Raw genomic sequence first — 25376 nt, 5'->3', positions numbered from 1 at the left:
TCAAACTGTTCTTTTATTCGTAACAAACACTTTGAATGAGACAAAAGCGACAGCGATGTCTCTTTAGTTGGCATTGTTAGGAGACATTGTTCCCAGAATGGATATACTTCAAGTTACATCATTGCAAAGAGATTGTCTCTGATGATTGCTTTATCTTATATCCTAGTACGGACCAAAATTTCGCAAGAGCGGTTTGCGGTGTCCACTTTGTCACGACGAAAGTTTTGTGATTTTATCAGTTTCATCGGTAGAGATAAACTTGTTTCAGTTCTGATTTTGATAATAATGTATTTTTTACACTGGTAATACTCGTTTTTCCGCACGCTGTCGCTTTTTTTTGTATTTATGGCATCTTGAAATTTGAAAAATTTAAAAATATAAAATCTGAAATACTCGAAATATGAAAGTATCATATGATTATACACCAATTTTTTTTTTACAAGTAATAGTGGTACCTGAAGTATGAACAGATGAGCGTTTACCTGTTAAAAACGTTTTATAAAAATTCACAAAATAGATGCAACTGTGCAACAAACAACGAGTCAAAATTTTTTGTTTTAGCCCTTATGTTACGTTTTATGCAAGATGTTACTTCTGACAACGAGCAAACATTAGTTTAAAACAAAATGCACATTCGCTAATAGGGTTGGCACGATCGCGGCAATTAAAATTTTAACAAATTTATTATTATGTACTTAGTTGTTTTTCTCATTAAAAAATTCTTGTCTTTTCACGCAGCAGTAACCATCGCAGTTTTATTAGAAATCCAACAAAGGAAATAAATTACCAATACTAAAGTATGACATCAGGATTAAACTAACAGAAACTGTATGATTGTATAATCTTTCAATCCAAAGTCAATTTTCTGTGAAATTAAATAAAAATTTTAATGTCAATAACTTGAGAATTGTTTATACCAAAGACATGCAAGAAACGTTTTTTATTGATGTGAGTGCGAAGAATGTAATGTGTTCTGACATCGAATTTGACAATGTAGAGAATATTATTGCCTACCTGGGAGTAAATTTTATTTATTTGTTAAACTATCCATTTTTTGGTGATTGTTGATGAAAGCAAAACTTATATAGCACATTCTTTGTAAATTTAGGCAACCCAACATCCTCTTTCGTCAATATGCTTTTGATTTATTAGGGGAAAGTGCATTACTTAGGGATTAGACGCATTTTAAAGCAGCAAGAAGGTATGTTGATGAGGTGACCCTTGTTATCGACATACAGCGTGCACCTGAAGGTTGTAGGATAATAAAATTATGATTATAGTAATCCAGTTTCAAAATAACGAGTAAATACTAGAGTTTGGATTTTTTACCTAACTTTGTTTCAACAGCTATAGTTACCGCTGATCCCCAAAGGAGATAAGTTAAAAATTGAAAATAGAAAGGAAATTGTCTAAATTTCCCTAGGATTATACAGTACGTAGTAAAGTAAATTCTTATTTTTGAAGCTTGAATAATAAAAATGTAAATGATACGGTAATTCTAATTGATAAATCTCTTAATATAACACACACTGCCCATTTTGACTTACTGGGAAATAATAATTTCTAGGAGCATAGTCTTTAAATGAACTTTTGCTATACATTTCGACTTTACTATAGGTATATGATAAAATAACACCGTTTCCTTTGTGTTATGTGTTGCCTGTGTAATTATATTATTTTGCAAATTTTCACAAATTTGCTGGCTGTCAAACGAATTGCTTTTTCTCTTTTCTATTCATTATTAAGTTATTTAAGTTCTTCATCGTTTTTTCTTTTTAATAATTCAAATACAAAACTACTTTTTTTACTGTAACTTATATTACTATACCATCAAAAAGGGAACTTTATGATAAATTAGCCACTCTGTACAGTGCCTTATTAAAACTAAAACTAAAGCAAAGAACTATTTTCAAATAAAGAAATTAGAATATGAGTCCACTGATCATTTTTGGGACATAAATAAATTGGTCAATTTTCGTGATTGCCAAATATGTGCTGGGGTCCATTATATTTATATTTTTTTAAGATATTCTATTCTTTCGTACAATGAACAGTTGTGATTATTGGAAGTTTTATGGCACTTGAGCTATCAATAGGTAAAAGGTATCAGAGAAAACCACGCACGCAAAATGGACTTTCGAAGCTCTTGAAGAGGCGATATTGAAGATCAGAAGTAAAGAACTAGGGATAATCAGAGCCAGCAGAGATTATGGTACCCCTAGTAGAATGCTTCGCAGACATTTGACATCGGGTAAAGGAAAAAGGCCTCTAGGAAGAACTCCGGTATTGGGAATGGAACACGAAAAGAGATTAGTCAACCACATTAAAACGTTACAAAAGTTGAATTTTCACCTGATGAAGATGACGTTGAGTCTATGACTTAGGCACTCATTTACAGAGAAATTGAATATCAGACATCTTTTTCCAAATAAAAAACAAAGCACAGGCAACGATTGATGATTTAATCCATTTGTGCTACAAAAGAGTTAACGTTGCGAAAGTAACAAAGTTTATATTTAGCTCCTGTTCAAGCAGTGAATCATAAAGACGTTGATGATTATTATTTGCAAAAAATGTTGGTGAACGATGATTTAATAGAGAAACCAAGTAAAATCTCGAATGTTGACGAACCTGGCGTACAGATAAATAATAAACCCTGGAAAATTCTAACCACAAAAGATGCTAAGGAAATTTACACTTTAACGAGCGCTGAGAAAGGTTAAAATGTCACGGTCATTGGTTGCTGCAACAGAGAACAATCTTTAATCCCACCAGATTCTGATATTTAAGGGTAAAAACAGAAAATCAGAATTCTCCTAAGGCTTAACATCCGGTTCCGACGTTTACATGAGTCCAAAATCATTTTACATTAGCAGAGAATTATTTTATAAGTGGTTCACACAATATTTTATATCGAAAAAAGGTATTGGAAAAGTCTTACTACTTTTAGATGGTCATTCATCTCATAGCAATACTATTGAATTGCTCGAGGCAGCTGCTGCATACGATGTTAGATTACTTTCCATGCCCAGTCATCAGTGGCTATTAACTAACAGGGAAAGGAAACTTACTTGCGTTACATTGCCCAATTAATTCGGAATGCGTGATGCAAAGCCTCCAGAATACTTAATGGAGATTCTACAACGAGATGCACTGGAGTGTATCCATTTAACCCTTCAGCAGTTCCTGATCTTTTTGTTGCGTTGATGCCACCGAGAAAGAGGATATTATTCTACCCAATATAACAGCATCTGATGATCCGTTTGCAGAGATCATCTTCTCTGGTTGATCCTGAAACATCTTCTAACAGCTCCTAAAACATCTTCTAACAATTCTATCTCAAGTCTAGATAACAAGAACTGCCTTATATGCCACGATATAAATCTAATAGAAAGCAAACGACCACAGTATTCATTTAGCCCTCAGAATTTACGGCTAACAACAGAACATGAACCAAAGAAAAATGAAAAAGTAGGAACCAAGAAGAACAGAATGGAAAAAGAAAGACAAGAGTGATAAAACTACAGCATCAGCTTCAAAAAAGAATAAAGAAAAAGGCGACAGCTTTCATCTTCATCTGAATCGTATGGTGACGGACTATACCTACATAAAATTGTAACTTTTGAGCAGAAATTTCCATTATTTGTTTCTTACTTTTTATAATTAATTATTTAAAGAAATAATAGCTCTTACCTAAAACATACCTAAAAATCTTCTAAAATTTAATTCGTTACACTAACTTATTCACGAAACTACCTACACCAGAAAAAAGAAGTCAGTTATGTCTGTTACCAAACTACCACATGTAACATGCTACGTCGCTAAAGGATACTCAAAATTTTCTTTCTCACCCCCTCTCCCCCTAAGTTGGATACTTAATATTTGTGACTTACCCAGTCTAAAGCAAGTTCATGGAATACTAATACAGGTTTGCTAGAATGTCTGGAAATTGTTAAATATCTTGAGAACCAATTGCACAAATCAACTGAAATTAGGTACAGGGGTACAATAAGTTGTGCTCCAATTATTCGTCAAACAAAACATTTTTTTTTTTAAATGGCACCACCACAAAAAAAGTCAAGAGATGTCAAGTCCGGTGACCTGGCAGGCCACTCAGTAGTACTCTTTCGGCCTATCCATCTGCCAGGAAAAGTTTCATTTAAATACTGTCGCACTTGACGTCTAAATTGTTGAAACCAAATAGTTTCTGCTGGTAACTCCGAATTTTGGTAACTGGGGAACAATTCTCTAAGCCTAGGCACTATACGTTCCCCCAAAAGCCTTAATTATCCCTCGGAATTTAAATTCCCATTAATAAAAAACGGTCCAATTACATGGTAACCAATAATACCGCACTAAATATTCAGTTTTTCTGGACGCTGTGTGTGGATTTGCTCCATCCAGTGTTGATTTTTGACAGACCAGTACCTGCAGTTGTGTCTGGATCACATGACCATTTAAACAAATCGTAGATTCGTCAGAAAACAAAATTCTGTTGATAACATTTTCGTCTTATTTTATTCTGTTCATAATAATTTCGGTGATTTCAACTCTACGATCAAAATCATCTTCGTTTAGCTCTTGTACCAAATGGATTTTGTGTGGGTGAATCTTTTCCTTTTTCATTATTCTTTGAATTGATTTTCTAATGACATTGTGATTCAGTGTAAATTGTTGCACTGACATTTTGGGATTTTCTGTTGCGTCTAAGAAGACATTAAGGGCATTTTTTCCATTTGTAGCATTTTTGGCCTGCCAGGTTTTGGACGCTTTTTAACATTTCCAGTTTTATTAAATCTTCGTAGGTTTTTTGAAACCGTCGACCTCGAAATGGGTTCTCGCTCAGGATGAATTTCATAGAACTGATAATAATCATTAATTTCACTTAGATACACCATTTTTGCAAGAAACACCTTACACATAAAATAAAAATTATTTTCAAAGGTAACTAACTAAAGATGTCATCTTTCTTCATTTTTTTTTCTTATTTAAATTAATTTATTTTGCCAATTTAGTCAAAAAGAAAGTATGATTGTGCTACATTAATGAATTTAGAAAAAAACTCTATTCAAAAATGTATTAATTAGGTATATGGTAGTGCCATTTAAAAAAATTAAATTACTAATTAATTTTTTTTAATAGACAGTTCTATTAAAATTTAAAATCACTTCAGGAATATTCTGTAGCATATGTATAATATTTGCCTACATCTCATTCCAAATGAATAATTCTTTTCAGCTTTTAATAATTTAAATGTTATTTCATTGTTTTATCTAATTTTTGCATCCTATAAACAGCAGAAGTGCTTGTAAGCGAAATAACAAACAAAAACAAAAAATACACAGTTTTGTCATTTTTGATAAAAGACACATTTATTTGTCTCCAGTAGATCATCGTTCATCGTCTATTTTTAAAACAGTCTCATTATTTTATGTTGATTCCATAAGTTTCAGGTAGACACTTTTTGTCGATAACAAGGACCACCTCATAATTAGGTAACTAAAGAGGATGTTGGGTTACCTACATTTACAAAAGTGCGCTATTTAACTTTTACTTTAATCAACAATCACAAGAAAGAATAGTTTAACCAAAAAATAAAGATTTCTTCCGGGTAGAGAAAAATATTCTCTACATTGTCAACTTTACAGACGGCAAAACGCGTTATGGTTTTATCTTCTCTATTTTTTTGGTCTAATCATCAAAGGTTTTTCTTTTAGAGCCCGACTGCATGAGCTCAGATTTTTTCTTTAATTACAGTGACCCGTTTTTTGAAATTGTCTCGAGCTTCTGACAGTTTTGAAGATATCGATAAAGACATAAAACTATACACAAAAGAAGTAATCTTTCACATTTTTTACTTCACTTGTTACCTATATTTTAATTAATGTGCTTTTTCTAATTCGGTATTGGATCGTTTGAACTGATGCTGGGAAAAAAAAGTGCGTTTCAAGAATGGAAAGCAAGGTTATTATGCTGTTATAAGATAGACAACGAAATTTTCCAGTTCAGAGGGAAATTACTGAATTTGATAAGTTCCTGAATTTACCGTCGAAATATTTTAAATCAAAATTTATTTAAAAAAAGCTTCTAGTTCAGTATGTACCATTCTATACTATAAACGAACAGCGATCCTCAAAAAAAAAGTGTGGTTGAGTTTACAAAATATAGTTTTTACCGTGTGGCGCCCTTGGTCAAACAAACATTTTAGACCGTAGTCAACTTCATACGAAGGGTAAATATTAGAGATACAGGGGCCAATTAGAACAGCAACGATAATTTTGTCATTACAACACCGGAGAGAGAAGCACAAAATCGACACATGTGTACAAAAGAGTGAACAGGTTGTACAAGAGCAGGTGCATTCTCCGATCTTATCATCTCGGCTGGTAGCAGTCCAAGAACTCTTAATTGCTTCATTTAAGCGATTTTCTTTATTGATAAATCAAGGCACAGGCATAAGGAGCCGGTGGCATCTCGGGGGTGGATTCTGGGAGGGAGCTAGCATTAAATTATCTTTGAGCGAAAATGAGAATCAGCAAGTGAACAAAGCCCCATCATGGCTTGTAATTAATTCTTATCTCGCTTCAGGAGGCAGACACAAAAGGGTCTACAGTAGCGCCGTACAAAGTTCTAGACACAAAATGACAAAACACTGAACAAAAACCAGTGTAATGTAATACAGCGTCTCTATTGGACGATCCAATCGAGTGTTTCATTGTTCCATCCAATAGCAGAACAGGTGCAAGCATCCGCAACGTTGTGACGTTACGTGTTTTATATAGAGGAAGTGAATCGAATGCATCGAACACGTCCTGCATTTGTCTGAAGTTTCCCTTTAATTTACGTTCAATGGAACGGACAGAATTAGCAACAAAAAATAGTTTTCGTGATTCACATTAATTCTTTTTCATGATATGTTTAGAAAAAATAGTTCCAAAGATGAAATAAATAAATTACGAAATATAAAGACTGTATTTCTGTAATCCGGGTAAATATACTACCTGTTATTATAAATAACGACGACAAGTAACTGTATTCTCAGATTTAATTTGACTTTGTCGTTAAAGTTATCAAAGTGAAAAATTTTAAATTACATAATTCACAAATTACGGTATAACAATCAGTTTTATAAAGTTGTTGCTCTCCACTAAGGATCCGTAACATCGGTTGTTTTATGAACCGCTTTCTTAATATTTTTTTATTATTTTTATTTTATTTTTTGCTTTTGTATAGCTGTGTGTACAAATTTGAAATAAGCTTCTAATGGTAATACGCATTTTACTGTGAGAAAAATTTTGAAATTAACTAGGTTAATTGCACGAATTGAAAAATCGGCGTCAATTTATGCTATATCAATTGAATAATGATAATGTACTTACCTACATAGTTAATATAACAGTTAAGTGAAATACTGTGTGTAGGTATATGTTAAATAGGTACGCTAAAATTCATTTGGAATGGAAAACAATTTGTTTAAAAAATATATATTTTTTTTTACTTCTTCAAATTATAACGGATGTCGGGAAAATGGAGGATGTGTACGGGGGTTTCCGGAGTCCCAAAAAAATTTATGAAAAGTTCTGTATGATGTAGACTACGAAAAAAGCATAATTTTATAAAAGTAAAATTGGCAACAATGCACGCACCTAATGCGTGAATATCTCCGGCTTACATTCTGATTTCTTAGTAACAATGGTGACCGAAATCCACCTATAATTTTTTTAGGACAATAACTATATCAATAAAACAAGCTTTTATTTTTCATTAATAAATAAACCAAAAAAAAAAACATTTAATAAGACATTTATAAATTATAAAGAAACACAAAACCAACAAAAGAAAAATCCATTAAACACTATTACTAAACACTAGAGAAGATGTTCAAAATTCCTGTCTTGTACATATAAGTAAGCTCGTAATGTTTCCAAATTTTGATAATTTTTTTTTAAAGTTAGTCATCAATACTTGCTAAGATAAAATTGATTTTGGCAAATGACATACCCTGTAAGAAAAGAGAGGGTGAGTGGGCGGGGATAGTGCCTGCTAAGATGAGACTGATTTTGGCAAATGAGATACCCTCTAACAAAAGGGAGGGTGGGTGGTTGGGGCTAGTAGCTGCTAAGATATAACTGATTTTGGCAAATGACATACCCTCTAAGAAAAGAAAAGGAGCCCTGTAATGATATAGAGGACGAGTGAGTGGGGTTAGTACTTGCTAAAATAAGATCGATTTTGACAAATGACATACCAGCTAAGAAAATAGAAGGCGGGCGGGCGGGGCTAGTACATGCTGAAAGAAAATCGATTTTGGCAAATGAGATACTCTCTAAGAAAAGAGAGGACGAGCGGCTGGGGCTAGTACCTGTTAAAATAAGACTAATTTTGGCAAGTGAGTTATCCTTTAAGAAATTTAAATAAGAAAAAACACTAGAGGCTCTAAAGTACTTTCAAATTCCTTCCAAACAGGAATACCTTGAACTTAAAGATAGTTTTAAATAAATAAAAAAAAAACAGGGTCCCAAAATTAACTCAAAAAGAGGTCAGGTCAGAATTTTCCAAACATAAAAGCAAAGTCCCCCAAAATTGTTTTAAATAATTTACAAAAAAAAAATCCATGGGCTCCAAAAATAATACACCATGTGTACCCGAGAGTTTCCCGAATTAAAAAAGCACTGCGGCACTCAAAACTTTTTCAAATACATAAAAAATAAAACACTAAAAGCTCGAAAAAATCTTTCAAGTTCATCCAGCAACAAAACACTAGATTCCGTTCAATTTATCCGAAAATAAAACACCAGTCTAGGAATTTTGAGCAATAAAGAATATTTATTTTTATTTAGATTAGGAATAGTGTTATTTATGTTGCTGTTAATGTTTACACGGATATCCGTAATTAATGTTTTGTTGTAAAAATTAAAAGAATATAGCATTTGTTATTACCTTGTTAGATATATGTTATTCCAGTCAGTATTCAACTGCATTTGAAAAAATCACTTGATTTAAATTTAAATCAGATGATTGAAATAGGGGCCAACATTTAAAATATATATATTCTTAATGAAAAAGGTCCATCATATCATTATCGCAAAAATTTCAGCCCTTAACTGGCATGGTTGTATTTTTGAGGTTTCCGGGCTTTTAACAAAATATTTTTATAATTCCGGATGTTTTAAAGTAGGTAGCAGATCTTTGACCCGGGAACTTTCCTCAAATATAAGTAAAACTAGAAGAGCTGTTGCCCGCAGCTCGGCTTATGCGGATTTGTCAATTTTTCACTCCGTTCATCCCCTCTCCTTAGTGAATCCCTTTGACTTAAAAACTCACCACTCCCCCGCAAACTTGTATCCCCTATTTTACCCTCTTACGTTACCCACAAGAATTCAAATTTTAAAAGTAGTAAGAAAAAAACAAAAGTTATGTGACCCAAGTTTGAACTTTTAATTATTTTTATTCAGTTTTTAAAAGCTTTATATTTTATTTAGTTGTGGTAATTTTCATTTTCTGCGTATTTTCAAACATTCACAAATCACAAAGACGCGTGCTTCTGTGGGCAAATGTAAACTGCAGTCTGATGCTTTTAATTTTGGGAAAGTGTCGTAAAACCATGGTCAGTTTCTTTTCTCAAAAGCTTGCAACGGTCTGCACCCATTGTTGCGAAATACGCACATCCTTTGTAGTAACAGCTTAGAGCCGCAGTGAATTGGAAGACATAAAGGTAAACATCCCACAGATGCCTTTTTTGCTATTACTTTACGACACTGCCAAAGTTAAAAGAATCGGACCGTAAGTACTTGTAAATTGTAACGGATCTTGGGCCTTTGCGGTGTCCCAGAAAGGTCTACGTAAATTGCGGCGGTACGCAGGTAGTACCCTTATTGAATTAAATTGCATTTAAAAGATTGTAACATGCATTAGGTACATGTTCGTAATTCAGAAAGAAAATTTAAAGAAAATCAAGAATGTTTTAAATCAATGATTTAAAAAAAATATCACGAATTAAATCAGGCCAACCCTGGGACAAACAGTTTTATATGTTAAGATTAAAATCTTAGCATGTCAATATTTGGCTCAATAGTTTTCATTTTCTGTTGTATTAAATTTGTAAACTATCTCTTTATTACAGCAATTTTTTTTTTAAATAATGAATTTTTCATGAGCTGAAGCTGGTACCGATTGCTACCTCAATAAGTGATGCATCACCATTTAAAAATCAATAACACGTAGAAAACGCATCTAATTATGATTTATTCAAATATTTATATAAAAAATTAAATTATCGATAACGTTAAAAATTTTTTTGATAAATTTAAAAAATATGAATAAAAATCCTGTTTTATTTGACAATCTAACCAACCAGTAGTTCGATAAATCAAGCTCCAACCCATGCACTTCCATTACAAAAAACGCGATATCCCATAATTCATCAAAGACGTATATCTACAGTCTTCGAATTATAATTAAATAAAATCAACCAAAAGTAGATATAGGTAAATAAAAGGGGAGACCAACGTTATTTTGCCTGTTAACAATCAGTAATGTAATAATGTGAATGATTATGGGGAGAGTTATGTTCATAATAATAATACTGTTATTTACTTTTTGAAAATCGTTACAACAATCGCAAAAGATTTAAACATTTTTTAAAAACTGTGTGTTCTTAGAGTCCCTATAGGGCTACAGTCGCGGCGAGAAAATCTTGAACGTCAATGTCATTCCATCACTGTCATAAAGAGTGTAAAACACCCTTTGAGTATTCTAACTTTATTTTTTTGTTTGGTCATGTTTAACATTGTGGACATTTTGACCACTAGACGCAACATGATAATTCATTTCAACTTCAAACGTCAAAGTGACAACAAGGGATAGACTACAACGACATTTTAAGAATGACAGAAAAATGACGTCCAAGATTTTCTGGGACAAAAATGAGTCAATAATTTAATAATACTTAATTGGAATTATGAATTATGATATTATCTAGTAAATTGTAGAAAGCCATTTCTCCGTAAATGAGGTTCATTAAAAGTTGTACATTTCCCTAATATATCGCGACTTCACAATTATTACCTTTTTTGGAAATGGATTTAGTAAAAAACATGGCTACGAATAGACACGGTTTTACGAGAAATGAAGATAATTCCTATTCTTTAAATGGAACAGATAGGTACATCCTTTAATTCTTTTGAACACATTACTTCTTTCTTCATGTCCCAAAATGAAATTTACAGGATGGTATATATTTTCCAAAAAAATTCAAATTTAGAACTGTTGAAATGATAATTTTTCCGTAAAACAATAACTAAATTATTTGGTAACAGTTTTCCACATCATTGACAAAGAAAAAAATTGGTCCAAGGTTATTCCGACAGAGGTAGAGTCCAACAAATCGCACTTTTTTGAAAAATAGTTAAATTTGATTTTTTACGAGATTTAACAGCCTTATACACAGAAAATACAGATAATAGCTCTAATAGTAAAGAAAAAAGAAAATAGTCGTGAGACCGTTTTCGTATTGCAATTACCTTGAATTATTTGGGAAAATTTTGTTGCTTTGGGTAAAAAATCAGGGTTGATTCACCACAAGTGTAGGAGTATGTTATATCATAAAATTTAAATGGCGTTTACAAAGCAATTTGAAGGGACGTCATTAAATTGTTCGTGGCCATGATTATTCAAATTTTGGTTCGATATTCTTAAAGTACTGTGCAAAATTCGCAGTTTTACCGTTACTTTTATGATATCCTAAAATCTACCTGTACATTTTACTTCACTTCTATAATACTTAAAGAATAATTTTTACAACACGAAGTGTAACATACACTAAACTTTCAAAACAGTAACATAAAATGGTCAAAGAATATTGAGAGCAAAAAATAAAAAAACAGTGAAAATACACACAAATATGTATCTAACAAAACTAGCTATTTCATAATACGTATTAGACTTACATAATGTATATAAAATACATTGGTTTACTGCAACTTATAACGAAAAAAATCTTAGGATAAATATTCATATATAGGTATATCATACACATATATCTGATAAAACAAAAAATAGACAAAAAAGAAACTCTGAATAAAACTACAACTAAATGCTACACGAGTAAGCAAATAGTTCAGATGGGAATCAGATTATACCTATATACAGGATGCTTTGTATTTGCTTTAAGTTCATTTCCATAGATGACGCTCTATATGTGGTTAAGGTTAATGCAGTTGTCGTTCTTGTTTAAAAACTATATTTAGAAAAAATAAACAATTTACATGACAATTGAATTTAGTTTTGACAGTTCTACATCAAAATTCCACAAAATACTAAGGCAACGCGTTAAAAAAAAATATTTACAGCTTATTTTACATAGAACTTTCTATATGATGCATAACATTATGTAGAAATAATATACCGATTTTAAATTGTCCGGCAAGTATATAATTATCTTTCAATTTTTGTAATTAATTTTTTCCTGCTCATACACCCGTTAGTCAGTGTCACCAAAAATTAATGGTATACAACAACTAAAGCATGTAGCCTATTTTTTTGGAAGTAATTTTCTAAAAGCATTTCATGAATTAATTTGAGTGACGAATTTTACAGAAAAAATTAGACCTCGTTTATGTTCAACTTGGCAATTCAAAGAGAAAATTTTTATTTGGTTTTTAATTGATAATTGGCATACATACGTAATCATGGTTCTGCTATAAATAGGTAACTGTGGACAACCTTACATCTGGAAATAGTCTAAATTCGTTTAGAAAAATTAAAAAACGCATTTAATCAAAATCAAGAAACAAAATATATACTTACTTCAAATGATCATCATATGTTCAACATACTCATATAAAAGCTTTTTACTTTCAGATGAAAATTTGATCGCTGAAAATCTACTACTCTTTAACAGTAAGCTGTTTTGTTTCACTGAAAATAAAATGCTACATAAAATATTGCAAAACTAAAATTTAATTAAAATCCCATATTCCAAAATTTTCTAGTTATTGGGGAAGTTCAAAAAAATAAATTATTTGTCTCAGTTAAATTTTTAGGTATCCGATCATCAACAAAAAAATGACTTAAGGAGTTTATCCCACTATTTTTTTTCTCATTCTTAACGTCAAAATTTCACGTCTATAAAAGCAGATGTGCATATGCTAGAAATGTTATTTTCTCTTTAAGCTTGTTTAAATATGCATCAGATCTAAAGATAGGAAACCATTAAACATACATCTTTAGATATGTGTGAATTAAAGTTGCATTTATTATGTTTACAATACATTAATTTTCTTATCTTGTTTGTTTAATATTACATCAGGAAAAAGTCTCCGTGGTAATTTCAAGTTAGACTAGGATTAAATGACTTGTAAACTTTTAATTTTTAATGGTATGGTAGTGTTAATTTATCTCCATTAAATATTTCACTATGAAAAGGTAAATTAGCCTTTGTATAGTGCAGTTCACAAGCTAAATAAGTTTCTGTCTTTTCTTTTAAAGTGTTTTTTAATATGAAAGAATCAACGCCTCTCATGTTAGAAATGTGGTGATATTTGACATGTATAAAACGAGTTCACTTTTCTGTTCCAAAAAGGTATTTTTAATTTTTCACTCGACTGTATTTTCAGATTTTTTTAAATATGTTCCTAGCCGCGGATTTTTATTATTTGATGGATATTTAGCAACTGTAAATACAGATAAATTAACTGAACATTATTTTTTTTACGATGTTCGTTCAACAATGTTTTTAAGTCGATGGTAAGTTTGAAGTATCCTTAATTTTTCACCGGAAAATATCAGTTGCTGAGAGCATAATGAATAATGTGTAGCTAATTACATTATCCACCTAACCTAGGAACTGTTACTAATGAATATTAAAGAGACGATTATTTGCTTTCAGGTGCCGAATGGAAACTCCTGACGGAGGACGAAAAGAGGCCTTTCATTGACGAAGCAAAACGGTTACGTGCAATGCATATGAAAGAACACCCCGACTACAAATATAGGCCGAGGCGCAAGCCAAAAACCTTGCGTAAAGAAGGCTATCCATATTCCATCCCCTACCCTTCAGTGCCAATGGACGCGCTAAGAGCTGGTTAGTGTTTTCATTCAAATTAAAATCGAATAATACAATAACAAAATTTCGGCAAAAATCGACAATGCAGTGGATTGAATATCCGTTTTTCAATGTGAATGCAAAACAAAGCCTAATTCAAACCTAATTTTATTTTCTGTTTAAAAAGCTGGGGTTGTATTTTACGGAACGAAATTTAAAAATTGGATTTTCCGTCACGAATTGAATATAAATCAGAGCGCCCTTGCAACAATACGTTTTTGTAAAATAACAAAATCCGAAATGAAATTAAATTCGATCCCAGTGCCATGGTGGAGTTAAATATTTACACAATTTCTGTTCACTCCACTTTCCCATTAAACACAATGCGCATGAATAAATCCGGTCGCTACCTGGATATTATAAGAAAACAGACAAAATCAAATTTCAATACTATTGATTGAAAAGCACAATGCCAGGATTGTATTCCTCGCTTTGTGCTGCCATTCTCATTCAAAATGAAGATTAAGGAACTGTTCTGTTGGATTTTAACGTTACAAATACCACCTGGTCGATATGTTATAATTAATACAATTGTGTCCCTGATAGTTTTAATCAAAGGTAACGGAACGTTACTGTTAGCCGAAGACTGTAATTGCTTTATTGGAACGTACAGGCTGATGACGATACTATTTTACGATTTTATCTACGCTACTTCAGTGAAAGGATATTTTATCTAGTAAAAGAGGATCGTGATTAAAGCAAATGAAAATACACATCAGTATCTAAAAAAAGAGAAATTCCTGAATCAAAATTTTTAATTAATTTTTTTTTTGTAAATTTTAAATTTATCATAATTTCGTTCGACAATACACGATATACCAACATACAAAAAATACATAAACAACTTGATAATTCCCTGGATTTTTAGATTTAGTTTTAATATATGAATTTTCATAAGCTGTGAAATGACATATGAAAAACAACTTCTCTATACAAATATGAAAAAAATGATACCAAATATAGAAAAAAATAGGGTTAACAATAACTTCTACTTTGAATTCTAGTATCTATACTATGATGTTATTTATACTTACATAGAGCTTAAAGAAAAAACGTTATCTATTAAAATAACTTACCTATATAACTTATTATCAATTATTATTGTTTGATTTACTCCTTCTAAACTTCTCAAAAATAACATAACAGAATTCAGTTTTTGAAGGGTAGCACTAATTTGATGAAAATATTTAAAAAATCATAGGAGTAATTCGTTTTAATTTAATTCATATTTCTTACGGCTTAGAATGCAAATAATGGGAAAAAACATTCACCAACTTATATAAATCTATGTACACGGTTATCAACGAGAAGCTCCACATTTCAAAAATTCAAGACGCAACCAGAAATACAATTTTAAATGTATCATTGATATTTCGTATCATTTTTGAAAAAAAGTAAAACCGTTACCTGTTGTAACAACACTGAAATAATGTCAGATACTACTTACCATGTTAAAATTGAGATTTCGGCCGAATTGATGTAAAATATATTCAAACGACGAAAAAACTGATATGATTTTAATGTATGGTGAGTGCAGAAATAATATGACAACTGCGTCATGTTTGCATAGAGCACATTATATGGAGAAGACATCCTGACGAGTTCTTGTTTTGCGTTTGTATGCTTTTGCTTTTACCCAAAAATTAATTATTTCCAAATTATCAAAACCAAATAGCTAACTACGTACTTTATTTAGAAAAAATGAGGCTGGTAAATATCAAAGGTAGCTATACAACTGTATTGTTGGTTGCGTTGCATTCTTTAGACGAAGAACTTGTCGTTAATACAAGCTGTGCGATAATTCACTAAGCACGTTGTTAAGAAAATTATATCAACTATATGTTTATAACATGTTGGTTTTTGTATTCAAATGTAACATAACATATTTTACATGTTAAAAAAATGAGAATATTAAAACTGCTAAAGATAAAAGTTTTTAAATAAATGTAACAAAACCTACAGCAACTTTCAAAGTCAACATCAATAAAAACTTATATCATATTATCAAAAAATGTCCACAACATATACAGGATGTCCCAGTTAAAACTCCGTGGCCTTATATCTTAAAAAAACGCAATTATTTTTAGCTCGAAGAGGGAAGCTTAAATTAGTATACCAGAAATATGACGCACATACCTATGTTTTTTAAATTAAAAAGTTTTTTTTACGAATTTTGGTAGATTGTGATTATAATGATATACCACACTTAAATACAACTGAAATAAATATTTCAGTTTCAATTGATAAAAAAAAAAATTAAACATAAATATACTAAATAAAACTTTCCCCTTCAATCTAAAAATAATGGCGTTTTCAGAATTTCAATACCTTTATCCATTCTCATGTTATAAGGCCGCGGAGTTTTAACTGAAACACCTGCATATTATACAGGATGTCCGTAAAGTAACAAAGCTGCTTTTAAAGTAGGATGATTGGTCAGAATTGATCTGGTAACAACTACCCACTTTTATTAAAACTGGCTGAATTGTCCCACATATGTAGATATAGATAGGTATGTACCTATTATTTTTCGAAAATTAAAAGTAAATTAAAAATAAATACAAAATCACAGTTCTTTGTTAAAGATTTTTTTTTAATGTTAAAACATTGCTTTGGATTTTTTATTTCCTTTCTCCCTTATGTTTGTCATGCTTTTCTTTTTAGGTTCATATTTCTGGAATATTCTTTTCAGGTATCTGTACAACTTACGTGGGTTTTTGGAAAATACAATTTCGTAAAAAAATCTGATTTTTATAATTGTGCTATTTATTGTGCCAAAACTTAAATTCAAAGTTTCACATTTGTATACTATTTCTCAAAAGTTATGCTTCTCCTCCGTTTTGGTAGAATTTAACTACACTGAAAAGATAATGGTTCTGAGGAACACAAGATACAAAATATTTTAATTTCTTAAATTGCAATGACATTTAAAAAATATATATTTTCCTCTCTAGCTCCAACCGTTACTTCCATGTAATTTGGGTCATAATAGTCGTTTTTTTTTATTTCTATGAAATACATAGATCTGCACTATATTAGTGAAGTGTCATCCATTTAGGCATATTAAAATAATTTTTATAAATTTGTTTTTTTGATTTAAAATTGATTTTTTTAGGCATGGAGCTTCTTGTGAACAATTCTGTATATAACCTTATTCGGAAGTATATATAAAGCATCTGAGATATTTATTTATACCTTACGATGTGGTAGTTCAAACTTGGCACAGGCTCATTGTAAAAAAATAACCTTGTATTTATTGAAAAAAAGTTTAAATTATTTAGTTTATTTTTATTAACCGGAAACCCCATTACAAAATAAAAAAAATGTTATGTAAATGGTGACATTATAGGTGGTTTGCCTCTGAACAAGTTTCATTTGTTTGTTTTTTAAACAACATCACTATTTTAAAAATAAAAAGCACGACCTACTAGAGAAGTTTTTTTTCGATCATACGTTATTGTATTAATGTTGTTTACAATCCCAGTGTTTTAAAAATAACTAAAAGCTTAGGACGCTTCTTAAAATAGCAACAATTATATGTTAGGAATTACGAGTATAAATTTCTAAAAAATTAAAGAGATTAGCATCGAACGTGATGTACAAAGTTACATTTATATAAAATAACTTACCAGTTATATTTAACCATAAAACTCGGTAATTTTTTAATAAAACATTTGTACGAATTTTTTGTTTCTAAATTAAAATTAAAAAAAACTCGCGTGGTAACACTCTGACAGCTTAATTATAACAGTTCGTGAAGATTGATACCTAACCGTCATCATCACATTCCTACGCTTTTCCAAAAATATGAATCAAGTTCTTATTTGGTGAAATCACGTCTTGATGCGCATACATCACGGAAAGAATCGCATAAACAATGACCCGAAGACAACAAAAACGAACTGCAACAATAAACAGGACACGTCAAATTCAAGAAAGGAACTGTTTTCGCCTGTGCTTCTGTAGGGACGCAACAATACAGCCATTGTGTCAAACTTGCGATAAATACTACACTGGAAGATTCTCAAAAATTAGGGGATCTATGTGTCAAAACTTGAAATGGGTCAAACCCCAAAGGAACCGGTATTAGCCCACGGTGCTGCGAGAGGCTTAAGATCCAATTAGAATGAAAGAAAAATTTTGTGACTGGTATGTAATACCATTAAACATTTTTGACTGATCGGATGAAATAGTACACAAAACGAACAGCTGTAGAGGACTGTTAACAGTTCTGGAAGCCTTTGCTACTACATAAAATATGAAACTAATCTAGTCAAGGCATAAAAAACACGAACAAAGTATAAATCTGTTTATAGAAAAAAAAAGAACCTAAGCAAATGTTCCAAATTCAAATTTATGAATTAGATTTTCACTTATTAAACTGTTGCGTTATCTCCACCAATAGCATCCTGTTCACTCCTCAAATCTGAATTTAAAAAACATAAATCGGAAGGACACTTTGAAATACGTCGTGAATGTCCTGCTGGCTCCTGCTGTGCCCGAATGTCTCAACTTTGCCGCTCCCGACCAATATGGGTCTGCTTGGTTCGGAATTTTAAGTATGTATGTAAAAAGCGGGGGTCCGTGTGATGTCTTGGCAGGACCCGATATTCTGACCGCGGGATCTCACACCTTTTTGGTCCAGGTGTTATAACACACACTCGACTGGACATCCCCACGTATGTGAATGTGTTGAGGAGAGGTCTTATTTTCACCATGAATCATCCGTTCAGATCTGTTTCTTTTTGTATCGATTTAACATCGTTACCGATCGTGTTACGGATGATTTAAAGACGGCGATTTGTAAGGATTTAAATTTTAATGTTTTCCGACGTGTTTGCCTGATTATGTAGTGGACAGAATAGCATGTGTGGACGTTATTTTAAGTGAAGAGTATTACTGCTCTTATAAATCGAGTCGTTATGTCAGGATAAGCGTCCGGGCAAGATTAATGAAAAGGAGGGTGAGTTGTTTTTCTAAATATTTTCTAAATTGTGAAAATTTTTCTTATTTGAAAAACATGTTTGCGACTTTCGATTCTGAGTTATTCTGTCTGTAATATAACATAATCGAAGGAATAACATTAAACCTGATTAGAGTTTGCGGTTTAAGTAAGTATGTCGACGAATGTTTTAAAAAATGATGAATCAAAATTTGGATTCAACTGATAAATTAATAAATACAGAAAATATGACTGTCTTATTTTTGTGTGTTAAATTAATATTAGTGAAGCTTTCGACTGCGTAGATCATAAGACACTGCTTGAGAAATTATTACACTACCTATAAGTCATGCCAACATTAAACCCATAAAGTCATATCTAACGGATCGATGTCAGTACGTAAATGCAAATAATAAAAACTTGTCGAAACTACCGCTTCATTTAAGAATTCCCCAATGACCCACGTTATGACCTATCTTGTTTCTAATATATATCATTGAGTCAATGACATGAAATTCTTTAAAAAATGGTAGATTTGCGGATAGTATATCATTACACTAAAACACAACTCTATAATTATCATCTTGGTGCAATTACAAGAGATGCTCAAGTTTCTATTAACAACTGGTTCAATTCAAGTTATCTGTCTTTGTGTACAATTAAACTGCAACACATAAATCGCTCATTAGGAAAAGCATCTTCGACATTATTTGTATTTTGCAAACTTCGAGACAATATTTGAAACAAGATCATGGTTACAGCACACTATGCATCAATGCAGACTGTGTTTATCTTATACAATATTGTTGTGGGATCATTCGAAAGAAAATGTATAAGAATTATTGCTAGTCTCAATTACTGCGATTATTGTGGTGAATATTTTGTATCACTACAAATTCTAAGTTTTTCCAGCACTTATATTTGGCAAAGTTTTCTTTACATACATCAGTATATTTGGGCAGAGTCATTCATGCGTACATTACTAGGCATATGATAAATTTATAACCGAAGTCTCAAAGATTAAGTAATCTCGGAATAGTACAAATTTTATAACTAAAAATTAACATATGGAAAAAGAAACAGAAAAATTTTGTCTCTTGTGAGAACTAGTTAATTTTATTTAAATTAAAATTATTTATTTCTTTATTTATTACTTTTTACAAAGCGGTACATATTTTGGACACGTGTGGATGTTAGTGTCTACACTGCGTTAGGTTCATTCAGAATAATCGTGTCATGAATTTATTTTAAATCTACCAGTGGCCATTGTCAAGTGAACTATTAATAGGCACAGAAACCGAAAGATATTTTTTCTATAAACTATACCACATCTGAAACGTCCTACTGTTACGATTTATTGGCGAATAAAATCGGCGTGGGTAAACTCAACAATTTATTTCTTAGTAACTCGGATTTACACGACTAATTACTGAGCGATTATGTACAAAATAATTCCGGCGCTGGGTGTTCTCGACACTCGTTGGACTCGACTTGTTAACTGAATTTAGCTCCCGTTGTTTGGACTACACTCGAGTGACTCGTTCCCGAAGGTAGCTTCTACATATTGAAACCTATACGTTTCTCTTAATGGATCCAGAACGCCGCTTCGAGGGTTTTCTGGGCCCGTCGCGACATCCGCTTCCAGGGCTTTCCTTCAGCGAACATACTAGAAGAAACACATACATACTGGAAGACCTATAAGCGTCGTACCGGGGCGGCGTATGGGTTTATTTCGTAACAATAATGTTTCCTTGAAACTAAATCATTTTCTCTGGAGACTTAATATTGTAGCTCCATGAACGTTTACTACGATTCTACATTTTAAATGAGAGAGTACTACTGCACAATTTTAATGGCCAATTATATAGAAAAAAACTAAGAAAAAAATTCTAGTAAAATCATGATCATTTCTCAAGAATACAAAAGATGCAAAATTTTTAAATTTACCATGTTATCAAACTAGTTTCCAGCATGATTAATTTTATTACCAAAAAATTGCTGTAAACCTTAAAAAAACATGGTTTTCTTGATTCTTGCAATTGAGTTGCTTTGGGTAGGCCATAATTACATATTTCTTTGATAACGTCTAAAAATTGAAGGAACTGTTATCGAGGTGTTACAAAAATAATTGTTTTCTAATAATAATGAATCACGCTGGAAAGTAATTTTGATCATTCATGGAATTTTAAAATTTTCTGGTAGCCGTTATTAGCATTTTTACTTATTTTTTGCCACACAATCGCCATTAAAATTTTGCAATTGTGCTCTGAATCACCCTGTATAATACCGAAAGAATAATAAAAAACACGACCGTAGACAGCCATGGATTTTTGAAGATTTGTTTTTGATACAATTTTTAGCTTGGCATATTATCGTCAATTTGAACGTGTGACTTCAAGATGCAACAATCAAGGACAAACTTTCAAAAGTTCATAGCTGTCTTTGATTGTGTTTTTATTGTTCTCTCGGTACTTTCATTATGCTACATTCTAATAAATACGCAGAGAGAATCACCATGTGAGATATTTCATATTTCTAGTACCGTCGATTTCAAATTATTATTATTATATTCCTGTCTTCGAAGAACATAAAAAAATAATATTATAAAATAGAATAGTCTTTCCAATTAAGAATTCTAACAATAGGCCCAAACACTGAGGCCTAAGACGGTTTAGGAAGCATTAAGATTAAGTTTTTCAAAAAATGCTCGAACAGGTCCATTTTATTTTCAAGGGAGACGTTGACTATGTTATTTTTAGACATTGTAACTTCAATCCTGTGGGAGGTGTAAATTTTACCCTCAAAATGTTGAATCAAAAAGAAGACAGATTTCAGCCTCGTTGATATTTTTATGAAATCGATTTGCAAAAATGCTTTATTTTTTAAATCGCTTTTCTAGTGTCCAAATAATTTGAAAAGACTTCTGTTATTGCATGGTGTCTAGCGGGGTCATTAGGATATTCTTTAGGGAACATTTTTAGTGTTAAGTGGATTTCAAAAATTAGAACCCTATTGGAAAACAAATTCAGTTTTCAAATGCTATCTTTTTTCATTTAAAATTTTACACAGTTACAGTTATATGTCCCTCTTGAAAACAAAATTGACCTATCAGAGAATTTTTTGAAATACTTACATATATTATCGCAAAACGGTATGTTACTTTGGCAGGGGACCACCTATATAATATAATAATAAATAATCCTGTTATTTAAATGGGGTTAAAATAAATATTTCCATGATTACAGTTGTTTTCAACTTTGTTTCAGATTTATACTGTTCCAGTGACGCTGGTAAGATAACATTATCAATATTCCTAGCTGTCATAAGTTTTTGTTGAAACAACTGTGAAATTGCCCCTATCAACTTACAGGATAGCATGCTTGGTCTGTTGTTCCTAATTTTTATTAATAAGTTAGTACACAAAAACAATAGTAACAATTTAGGTACTATAAACTATGTTAATGACAAGGTTTGCTAATCCATGGTAAAAAAATTAACTTTGTTGATCTATTAATTCAAAATTGGTTCCAAAACAATGATTTGACAATTTTATTAATGAAAGCTGCATGCATTTTTATAAAATTAACACCAATAAAAATTCGCTAATAATAATAATAATAATGAATTAAATGTCTCCTAACTTTAGCTAAATATATATTAACATTTCAGGCATCGAAAGTGACGAAAGTTTTACGAAGCAATCATGTTGAACGGATAACAAAAAGCGTAATACGCTGTATACGTAAAGAATTAAAAAAGCTGTTAACAAGGATATCTTAATTTGTACCTTTTATAACCATTTAGTTTTTCTCTATGAACCAAGTAATAACACGTTGAAAAGAATTACGAATACTTTTTCAAGCAATTTTCAAGCGAACTTTGAAAATGTCCAATCAATTTTTAAAGCTCTTAAAGCTCATCCATGTAATAAAAACAACTCCCTTGGAAAACAATCATTATTAACAGTTACGAAGGTTTTATAATTTCTTACCTTCTCGCGTCGCAGAACAATATTTGTTTATCACTTCAATAAATTAACGAAAAACTGACGACAGCGGAACTATATTTAGTTCCACAATTCTAACTAATAGTGTTCACGTTACATAATTCCAACGTGTTTTCTTCATAGGCGTGTTTTACGTTCTAAACGTACTTTCTTTTTCTTTGGCTGAATGTCGTAACTGTCAAAGTGTCAACTACGTTCATCTAGTAGTACTCCACATAAGTACCTACCCCCTTTTTTGTACTCTTCTGCTTCAAACTGACAAATCTCAAACACTAACCTTATTTCTGTTTACAGATATGTCTGTGTATCATGATTATTACTGTTATTATTGGCATCATATCACTCCTAAACTTTTGGCATGTTCACAATTTTCATAACAAAAATATGTACTAAAAATACAGGATGATCAAGTTATTATTCTATGAAAATATTTTTAGCATGTGAAACTTCTATTGCTGAAAGCACCTGTACAATTTCTGTACATTCAAATGTTTATTTAAGGTGCCAATACTGTTGACTTAACCTGTATAATGTCGTTTATATTTTGCAAATATACAGTTTAATTAACTGCAAGGTAGGCTTTCTCATTCTCTGTGTTCTTATCTTGAAAAAAATAAACAAATAATGTTGACAGTAAAAATGTAAAATACTGTGAAAACTGATAACTCGAGAACAAAAAAATTAGGTATTTTAATCAAGTCAGATCGATATTGTGACGGCAATAACCGACACATTGCCCTGAAAACAATGTAAAATTTGTGAACTTTTCCTATATTGTAATAATTATTAGGGTAAATGTGTACAAGAGTACGCACTTAGTGTAAAACTGTCAATAACTTTTTAATTTTTTTGGATAGACAAATTTTATGATATGGGTTCGTTATATACATGTTTAGGGATCAGATATATTTAATTGTACGCCCCAACACCACTATATTTTAAGAGTAATTTCAATTTTTGTCAAGATGTGTAAATGCGCACTGTTAGACAGTTCATTGCACAAGAGTGCGCATTTGAACGCTTATGAGTACGCATTACATTTTATGAAAAAATATTTGTTTCTAAGGTGAAAATAAATGGGAATAAGTGACTACAGACTACACATAAAACGGGAGACCTATTTCTTCGTACTCTAGGGGTCTTGAAAAGACGAGAAAACGTAAAAATAGAGAGTCGGTCGACGGACTCGATTACAACACGCTCAGGAAGTAAAAATAAAAAAAAAATCACCATAACCACCACCCCACAACTCGAGAAGCAGTACAAAGTAGTAGAGTTAAATAATTCATTACCGTATGATATGTATCTCCAAGACTATTAGACTACGTATTGCAAGCAATGCGCACGCTTATACAATACCTCGCTACGCACTCTTGTACATTTGTACACAACCTAATGTTTTCAAAGTTAAAAGCTTTTGATGGACAGAAAGTGTAAAACTGTTAGTGTATAACGACACCTTAAAAGTTACAACTAATGAAAATTATTACTGTAAAATAAAAGAACTGGTACGTACCTTACAAAAAACTAAAACTATGAGCGGTAAAAATTACATCCACACAACGTGTGAACATAAAATCGTCAGTACGACCAAACTATAAACTATATTCAGGTCACTTTTGCACCTTTATCTCAGGTTTAACATTAAATTCTGAATGGTATAACTTCATCTTACCCAGATGGCACTAATAAGCAGAAATCATCAGTGCGTACTCTTATACATATGCGCACTCTTGTACACATTTACCCTACCCGAAAAACATACTTGACTCTAAATTATTAATTTATAGTAACAAGGGTACCCGTAAACAATACACGCTATTATAGAATTTTTTAATTTGAGCCAAGTTCATAACTAACTTTTGAAATGATAAGTACACTTCCGCATTCATTTTTAATGTCTGGTTCACATTTTGTTTTTCGTTTGAAAAAAAAACTTGAACTAATAAAAATATTTTATAGTGAATATTGAACCAGTTTAAGCAATACTACAAATAAATTTTATCGAATCTGGGTTAGCACTACACGAGAGTCAATTAAACCTTGTTTGTTGTATCTTTTTACCAAAACAAATTTTCACCGATTATCACGACCATTATTATGTAATATTTAAAAGTAACATCATGATTTAGAGAAAACTAGATATAATTTGTTTAAAACCTGTTATTGTTGTCGTCTGCAGTAAGTAACAAGTTAAATATTTACAGTTTACTTTAAATCAAAATAAATAAATAAAACATTTCTTTTAATAAGCGAGTTTGTATATTTCCACTCATAAATTTTTCAAAATTTTCTCTCCGTTTTAAAATCAAGACGAAGTGAAA

General features: G+C 31.3%; 1 protein-coding gene across 2 annotated transcripts in view; it reads left to right on the top strand.

Annotated features, from left to right (window-relative positions):
* LOC135122831 (transcription factor Sox-19a) overlaps nt 1-25376 on the top strand; it is an 84050-nt gene that overhangs the window by 15882 nt on the left and 42792 nt on the right. The window contains exons 3-4 of one of the 2 annotated variants that reach the window (XM_064047278.1): nt 13889-14083; nt 22313-22336. In XM_064047278.1, the coding sequence (XP_063903348.1) occupies nt 13889-14083; nt 22313-22336 (219 nt within the window). The remainder of the gene's footprint in view (nt 1-13888; nt 14084-22312; nt 22337-25376) is intronic. The other variant, XM_064047279.1, reaches the window with a different exon arrangement.

This window comes from Zophobas morio, unplaced genomic scaffold (genome assembly GCF_036711695.1).
Source record: "Zophobas morio isolate AGI-343-1 ecotype UQ-CSIRO unplaced genomic scaffold, CSIRO_AGI_Zmor_V1 ptg000005l, whole genome shotgun sequence".
Taxonomy (NCBI): domain Eukaryota; kingdom Metazoa; phylum Arthropoda; class Insecta; order Coleoptera; family Tenebrionidae; genus Zophobas; species Zophobas morio.
This window is presented reverse-complemented; position numbering and strand designations above follow the sequence as displayed.